Source organism: Myotis davidii, unplaced genomic scaffold, assembly GCF_000327345.1.
Source record: "Myotis davidii unplaced genomic scaffold, ASM32734v1 scaffold73, whole genome shotgun sequence".
Taxonomy (NCBI): Eukaryota; Metazoa; Chordata; class Mammalia; order Chiroptera; family Vespertilionidae; genus Myotis; species Myotis davidii.
Window position 1 is genome coordinate 5,913,959 of NW_006286675.1, and position 9,078 is coordinate 5,923,036.

A 9,078-nucleotide genomic window follows, 5' to 3' on the forward strand; every position below is an offset into this window, starting at 1 on the left:
GGAAGGAAAGGAGCGAGGAAGGACACTATGTCTGTGCCTGGCATTTGTAGTGCCTGTGAAAGGGACATAGCCAGAGGAGCTGGCTAGATGGTAATCAAGACGGAGCTCCCTCCACTCTAGCTTCATGCACTTCCTTCATTTACAGGAGGGACTATTTCCCTCCTTGTCGAGAGAAGGACACTGAAGCTCAGAGAAGTAGCAGGATCTGCCATGGGTTGCACAGCCAGTAAGTCAGAGCTGGCATGAGAATCCAGTCTGTCTGACTCCAAAGCCAGTGCTCCTCATCACCATCCTGGATGTCTCCCTTTTTCATCCAGTTGTGAGCTGTGCTGGGCAGAGGGAGCTGATGACTCTATAGCTCTGGACAGAGGGAGGCCCTGTGTCCCATGGGATAACTGTCAGAGGGAAGGGTGGAAATTCTTATCAAACAAGCTGCCTCTATGGGCCTCATTTAATTCCCCAAACTGCCCGCTATTTCCACTTTCCCTGTGGGAAATCGAGGCTCAGACATGTCTGTGATCTAAGGGTTACAGAGGAGCTAAGTGTCAGATCAATATCTAACCAGCTCAGTCTCCCTCACTGCCACACAGATCTCCAAAATTCAAGGGTATGAACTCCTGCTCAATAAAAAATGTTTTCAAATATTGAGACTCTAACATGGAACAAGGGATGACTTTGCTCACTGGACTCCAAGATCCACAACAGGGCAGAGGCCGTGTCTATATACCCTCACAAATCTTGGCCCACAGAAGGAGATGGAGAAGGAGTTGCAGAATTAATGAATGTCATAATAGGCAGTGAGCTCCCTGTCACCAGAGGTATATGCAGAGTTCAAAAAACTACCTGGAGAAAGGAACTCAAGCATCTGTGGGGACTTTGCGATCCTTTTGAGAACTCAAACTATCCAATGAGTTATCCACTCTGAACTATCCACTCTGAATTATCCACTTTCAAAGATACCTTTCGAAGTTCCTGCTGGGGTTCTAATCTCTTGGCTGTGGCCAAATTTCTCCCTTGCACCACAGCACAAACCAGCCAGAGTGAGGGGTTCTCATGAGGAGTACGAGATAGCTGGTTGGAGGCACAAAGAGCTGCTTGTAGCCTAGCAGCCACAGAGGTTGATGTGACTACATCATAGGCCTGGACATTCCCTGGTATTCCAGACTGTAGCTATAAATCACCAAAAATGTTACATTATACTCTGTCATGTGCACAGTGGAGAAAGTGCTGGACTCGGGGTGCAGCCCTGGTTCCCCTGGGGCTCTGCCACCAACTTGCTGAGAGATCTGGCCAAGTCAACTCTCTTTTCTGGATCTGTTTTCTCATGCATTAGATAAAGCAGTTGGACATTTATTCCTGGTTTTAGAATGTTTAACTTATGGCACCATTCCATCAAAATCACTGAAATAATGAGGGATGGAAGAAAGAAAAAAGAGAGAGAGAAGGAAGGAAGGAAGGAAGGAAGGAAGGAAGGAAGGAAGGAAGGAAGGAAGGAAGGAAGGAAGGAAGGAAGGAAGGAAGGAAGGAAGGAAGGAAGGAAGGAAGGAAGGAAGGAAGGAAGGAAAGAAGGAAGGGAAGGAAGGGAAGGAAAGGAAAGGAAAGGAAAGGAAAGGAAAGGAAACGAAAGGAAACGAAAGGAAAGGAAACGAAAGGGAAGAAAGAAAGAAAGAAAGAAAGAAAGAAGGCAGGAAGGAAGGAAGGAAGGAAGGAAGGAAGGAAGGAAGGAAGGAAGGAAGGAAGGAAGGAAGGAAGGAAGGAAGGAAGGAAGGAAGGAAGGAAGGAAGGAAGGAAGGAAGGAAGGAAGGAAGGAAGGAAGGAAGGAAAGAAAGAAAGAAAGAAAGAAAGAAAGAGAGAGGAGGAAAGAAATAAGGGAGGGCTGGGTGGTGGTTTCCAAGGGTAAACTCTCAGCTTTCTGGGAAGCTCAGCACACAGAATGATCCTCATCCTACAGATTCTGCTCTGTTCTAGTCTCCTCCCCTGCCTTCCAGTTGTCCTTGAATACTGGTCCTAGAAATTCCACAGAATTTGACAGTCCCAGGGCTTGGCTGGGGGGCCAGGTGCTTACCAGGAACAGGTGCCGGGGGCGTCTGTTTTTCCCTGTTACTTTCATCAGTGTCCCTTCCTTCAGAAACTCCTGTGAGGAGAGAAGCAGACACCAGTGGTCAGGCTGATGCCCTTGACTGCCCTAGAGAAGGGTGGAAGGCCCTTGAGTGGTAAACTTAAATTATGATGCTTCCTGGAAGACCAGAGAGCAGCTCCTGGGGGGATACGAGAGACGCTCTGGGCCCTGGCCGAGTAGCTGAGTTGGTTCGAGCGTCGTCCTGATACACTAAGGCTGTGGGTCCGATCCCCGGTCAGGGCACATACAAGAATCAACTAATGAATGCATACATAAGTGGAACAACAAGTCAATGCTTCCCTCTCTCTCTAAAATCAATAAAATTAAAAACAAGTTTTTAGAAGAGTGAGATGCTCTGTGTATGCTATGGCAGCTCTGGAGACAGACCTCTTGGCCTTTCAGGAGCGTTCCACCTTGAATCACACCAAGCCCCAGAATGGTCCAAACAGTGACTCTCACCCTGGTTTGCCGCCACAAGTCCATCCAGAACAAAGCCTTTGAAGGTTTGCTGAAATAGCTGCATGGACATTTAGTGTATCCCCCTTGAAATGCTGGAGCATACAAATAGATGCTTAATAAATATTTATTGATGACCCAGGCCAAAATGTTAAGTGTGATTTTATAGAATCTCAGACCAGTGAGAGCCCTGCTAATTTTGAGTAAAATCTGAGCACAATATCTCATTTCTTTGTCTCTTGTCCTTCATCAACTGTAATAAGTAATGAACACATTTTTTACTATTTTTGAGCTGAGTCTTATGTTTTCCATTGGAAGCTTAAAAGTGGATAAATTGTTCAGCTGGTGTGGCTCAGTGGTTGAGCGTCGACATACGAACCAGGAGGTCACGGTTCAATTCCCTGTCAGGATACATGCCTGGGTTGCAGGCTCCATCCTCAGCAGGGGGTATGTAGCAGGCAGCTGATCAATAATGTTCTCTCACTGATGTTTCTACCTCTCTCTCCCTCTCTCTTCTTTTCTGAAATTAATAAAAATAAAAAATTTTAAGAAGTGGATAAATTTGTCTCCTGAAAAATGTTTTTTTAAAATGCTATGTTGGGGCTCTTGAGAGATTGTTTTCCTGATTTCTCAGCAATGCTGGACTAAACTGAAAATACTTGGTATCGCTTCTTCTTGGAGGTGAGGAGAACCACAGGTAACACTGAACCCAAACGGCACTGTTTCTTTAAAGGCCCTGAGAGTGGAAAACCCCAGGGGAGGCAGTACATGGGCCCTGTGAGCCCAGCCCTGCCCTCCCTCCTCCTCGGGTAAACAGCACCTGCAGCCAGGCCTGTCTGGGGCCAGCCCAGCTGAACAATGGGGCTTATCAGAGCCTCGCCTGCCTGCTGCCAGCACGCCCTCTGCCCCTGCCCATGGTGGCGGTGGCACTCACCCTTCCTGGCTGGAGGAGATCCCCTTGGCCACGAACGCTGTGCTCAATGTGGACAAGCTTCTGCAGGTTTTCCTGTGGGTGGGACGGGGTGAGGGAGAGATGGTCAGGACCCCTTCAAGGAGTCTTATCTCCTCTGTAAGGGGTGGTATTGCTTCTGCTTTAGAGGAGGAAAGTGGAGCCCAGAAGGACCTTGCCCCAAACCTGACCTCCCGTCAGGGTCAGGACTGCGACCTGAGCCTGGATCTGCAGGATGCTGTGTGTGGACTGCCCATAATCAGGCCAGTCCTTCTGGGCCTGGGCTCCGACACTGCCACCTTTCTGCACACCATGGCGATGGTCTCTTGGCCTTGCTTTGCCATCCGACATGTCAGGTTGTCTTTGGGCCACTGCACCTACTCTAAGCCTGTGTCTCCCATTAGGCCTGGAGCATCCAGACTTCAGTAACCCTGAGATGACAATGCCCAAGGCAGTCTGTCTCTCTGGGATTACAGACCAGGGTGTGGCCTCACCCCTTGGGGAGAAAATGGGTCTGTGCTCCTAGAAGAAAAGTCAGTGTGCCTGCCTGAGAACTCCTATCAGCCCCCCACTGGGTCAACCACAATATATAAAGGGACACACCTTTTTCCCTCTGCACAGCACCCCATACTACCAGAAACAACAAGCAGGCGCCCCTTGAGCCTCACACAGGGCCAGGTTCTAAAGTCAACTAATGAGGTAAAAGTTGTGTGCAGAGAAATTGCCCTGAAAAGGCCTTGACACTGTTCATAGTTTTGGGCATAAAATTCTACACATTAGAAATGTTTGATAGTTGTTCCATTTCCACCGATGATGTAGAAGGCTGCAAGAAAACAATGCCCCACCATAACAGTGAGGAAAAAAAACAGACAATCGACAAAATCGTAACTCTTCTTAGGCTTCCTGGAGAGCTGAGGTCACAAGGCAACCAAATGAATGAAATTCCAAAGACTGACAAGCCCCTCCATAGAGATACTGACCGTCATGCCTTTGGGACACACAGGAGAGGAGAGGTGGTTGGCACACAATAGAAAGCAGCTAAAATGTTAATGGTTTCTTAAAGGTCAAGTGTGGGCTGGTGGGGCAGTTCAGAATAACATGGAGGGCCAGGCATGAGAAACATCTGCAAGCTCTTTTCCAGAAGTTTCCACCAGATGCTCACAGGAAGACTGGGGGAGGCCAGGGGGCCAGGAAGAGCCGGCTCCCTGCCTTTGGTGGTAAAACAAATGCTGTCTGTCCCAAGAAGAGGGGGGCGTAACTCCTTGGGTCCAGGATGGCACAACAGTACAAGGCAGGAACCTCCAAGACCTGCCGCAGGTACACGGCTGCCATGCAGGGGAGGGGCAGGGATGCTGAGAGTCCGGCTCCCAGGGCCTGCTTAAGACTGAGGCTTGTCCTGGAGAGCCATGGTTTATGAGCCTAACACTGAGTAACAGGAAACAGTAGTCTACCTCAAGAAGGGGCCAGAGCATGGGAGAGGTCCCTACTGTGCCACAGGAGCTGCTGAAGCTGACAAGACAGCAGGAATATAAGAAAAACTCTCTGGCACTTCAGGTAACAACAGTACCCTTCTAGAGGAGCATGAAATCTGTGGGGTGCTGAAGGTCACAATGATGACAAAAAACCCAAACCCAATTCATTTACTGGATTGACCCAACTCCTACTGCCCCCATAACAGCATGACAAAATAATAATAATAATAATAATAATAATAATAATAATAATGATAATAGGCACACTCGCTTCTGGGGATAGATATTTCCCTCAGTCTCTACAGTTCTTCTACACATAATGTTTGGTATTCAACCAAACACTACAAAAAGCCAGAAAGAACCCCAATTAATATTCAAGAGATAAAGCATTCAATAAAATCATGAGAGGTGGCATTGATGTTGGAATCATCAGACAAGGACTTCAGAGTAAGTATGATTAATATGTTCAAGGAGCTAGTGGAAAAGAAGGACAGCTTGCATGAACAGATGGAGAATTTCAGCAGAAATGGAAACTATACAATAGTCAAGTGGAAATATTAAAAATGAAAATTATGGCGTCACATATGAAGAATTCCTTTGGTGGGTTTAGCAACAAACTACATATATGAGGAAATTAAATCAATGAACTTGGAGTTAGGTAAGCAGAGATTAACCAAACTGAAACACAAAGAGAAAAAAAAAAGAAAAGTGCTGGGGGGAAATAAAAAGAAAGAGCAACCAAGAGAAATTTCCAAAAGTAATGAATGACCACCTGAAACGTAATATTGTATGTCAACGGTAAGTGAAAGGTTAACTAATTTTAAAAAATGGTATTAGTGAATTACAACAAATCACTGATCTAGGAAGCACCCAAGCTCCTAAAATCACACATACTTAGACATCATAGTCAAACTTCTAAAAGTCAAATTTAAAGAGAAGATTTTGAAGGCTAGATTAAAGAAACACATTACATAAGAAAGAGAAATATCACCATTACAGTAGATTTCATATCAGAAACTATGCAGGCCATAGGACAGTGGAGTGGCATTTTAAAAGTATTGAAAGAAAAAATGGTCCATTCAGATTTCTATACCCAAGAAAAAATATCTTTCAAGAATTGGTAAACTGACCAATTAAGTAAATGGATGATGAATGATGGGAACTAGGTTTCTCACTTTTGTGTGGAAATTTACAGATAAACAAGGGAATGATCCACTGATGCAGTAACGATTAGAATTGGAGACATCAGTAAGAACTTCTGTTTAGCTTAATGTAGATGGTTATATGGAATTCTTTCCAGTGAACCATGCAGTTCAAACCCATGTTGTTCAAGAGTCAATGTGCAGTTGGGAATCTGTGTATGCAGAAAGCCGATTGTAATTATACTCAGAACTTTAACTGCATGAGAGGTTGGTGCCCCTAACCCCTGTGTTGTTCAAGCGTCAACTATACATAAACATATATTTCTTTGCTCTGTCAGCTAAGATGACCTAAATAAAACAATATTCCAGTAGCAATGAGCATACCTAGTGCCCAGATCTTGGTTTCTAATACCATTAAAGAAACCAGAGTGCCTTGGAGAAATGGATGATTCTAAGACTAGGGCAGAAAATATAATAGATGATCCTGGAGTATCTTGTAGTGCCAGAAAGTAAGAAAGTGCTAAAAAAAAGAAAAAGTACTCAAACACCTATGCATGGGGGTACGTGAAAGGGGTACAGGAACCAACTGAAAGGGCTCCAAATAGCCAACAACTGGAACAATTTGGTAAGTAAAATAAATAAAGCAGTATGAGATTATAACCCAAAATATGAAGCAAATACCCATGAGTCCTAACTGCTATAAATGATTTATTTACTTATAATGAAGACATTAACAAATGAAGGAGATGAGACAATTCTCTCAAGCAGAAGAATCCCACAGTTTAGGTAGATACTCTACTCTGCCCTTAAGGAGAGGGAGCATAACTCCCATTCCTTAAATGTGGGTTGTTCATTGTGACTTTCTTCCAAAGAGTATGGACACGGTGGTGAGTGTGTGTGTATAACTTTACTGTGGAGAAGCCTGGCAAACACTACCTCAGCCAGGCGATCGATGTCAACATCAAGTCATAAATCATGTTGCTTAGCATGTACCCTTCATAGGGATTTGATGAAAGTGGTACTTTATTTCCATTTTTTATTCTCCGCCCCGCCCCCAAATCACAAACCCAGTCTAATCATGAGAAAAACAAATTCCAAAAGAGGGATATCCTACAATATACATGACTAGGAGTTCCCACATTTGTCATGGTCATCAAAAGTAAGGAAAGTCAGCTCAGCCAGTTTGCTCAGTGATAGACCGTTGGCCTGTGGACTGAAGGGTCCCGGGTTCGATTCTGGTCAAGAAAATATGCCCAGGTTGTAGGCTCGATCCCCAGTTGGGGGTGTGCAGGAGGCAGCCAATCAATGATTGTCTTGCATTGTTGATGTTTCTATCTCTCTCTCCCTCTCCCTTCCTCTTAGAAATCAATAAAATATATTTTTTAAAAAGTAAGGAAAGTCCGTGAAACTGTTAAGAGAAGACTAACGAGACAAGATGACTAAATGATAAGCTGGATGGGAACTTGGAACAAGACATTAGGCAAAAACTAAGGAAATCTGAATGAACTATGGTCCTTAATTAATAACATGTTATCACTATTGGTTCTTTAATATAACAAATGTACCATATTAATATATTAATAATAGAGAAATTGTGTGTGGAATACATGGGAACTCTATGTACTATCTTCTCAAATTTTCTGCTAAATTTAAATATTTTCTAAAATGTAAAGACTATTCAGAAAGTAGAATGGTGTTTCCAGTACTGGGGGGAGGGGAGGGGAAATGGGATGTTAGTGCTTAATATGTATGGGGTTTTACTTGGAGAAGGGGGAAAACATTCTGGAGATGGATGGTGATGATGGCTGCACAATGATGTGAATGTTCTTAATGCCATTGAACTATGTGGTTAAAAATTGTTAGGATAGCAACATTTTTGTTATGTATACAGGGTGTCCCAAAAAATGTATACACACTTTAACAGCTGATAGCTCAATTTTGAAAATGAAATGTATTTTAATAAACACTGCCTTTATAATTATTCAAAGTGTGTGTATACATTTTTTGGAACACCCTATATTTTACCTCAATAAAAGATTTGTAAAAAATGAAGTATATTAAAAAAATGAAGGTGAGCTCTGGCAGGCATGGCATGGTGGTTAGAACGTCAGCCCACACATCAAAGAGTCACAGGTTTGATTCTCAGTCGAGATCATGTAGCTGGGTTGCAGGGTAGATCCTCAGCCCAAGTCGGGGTGTATGTGGGAGGCAATCAATGGACAATTTGATTTCAAGTCTCAAAAGCCTGACCTTGTTAGCCAGAGTTTTCTTCTAGGGAACCTCCTGAGGCTTGATCTGAGTAACTGCAGCTAGAGGCCAGGTGCATTCATCCTCTGATTAAACCTCTGATCAGTCCCTGAAGGAGCCGTCATTGCTGTAAATGCTGTCTAACGCTGGAGTTGGGCATTCGTGCCAACCCCAAGCCCCATGCGTACACTGAATGACACGCCTCATGGCTGAGGTAATAAAAAAAGAAAGACCCAAATGTAGAAATCAGAAAAAAATGTTCCCTACGTGAGCTTATGTGTATCATGTGAAGAGCATGTTGGCATACAAATGCATGCTGGTACAAGAATATGTGTGAGGTTGTGGTTATAATGTGCACAAGGAAGTCTGGCCTGGTGGGTTAAGGCAGGTTTGAGTTCAAGGACAGTCTTTTAAAAAAATAGTGCTGGAACAATTAGATACTTACATGTAAAAGCATGAATTTTACCCAAATCTCATACCATCTATAGATATAAAAGCCTAAGTGACCATTCGACCGGTAGCTGTGGCGCGCACTGATCACCAGGGGGCAGACACTCAACACACAGGCATGGAAACATGGAACAGACTGATGAATCTCAGAGGGAAGGGGGAAGGGCAGGAAGAGATTAACCAAAGATCTTATATGCATACTAGAGGCCGGTGCACAGATTCATGCACTGGTGGGGTCCCTTG

The 9,078-nt window shown here is 44.2% G+C and overlaps 1 protein-coding gene across 2 annotated transcripts in view; it reads right to left on the minus strand.

Moving 5' to 3' along the window:
- The window catches only part of FGD5 (FYVE, RhoGEF and PH domain containing 5), a 110,961-nt gene that overhangs the window by 20,545 nt on the left and 81,338 nt on the right, over positions 1-9,078 (minus strand). For both annotated transcript variants that reach the window (XM_015560400.1, XM_006758316.2), the window contains exons 11-12: positions 3,510-3,581; positions 2,066-2,134 (exon numbers count right to left, since the gene is read on the minus strand). In XM_015560400.1, coding sequence (XP_015415886.1) covers positions 2,066-2,134; positions 3,510-3,581 — 141 coding nt within the window. The remainder of the gene's footprint in view (positions 1-2,065; positions 2,135-3,509; positions 3,582-9,078) is intronic.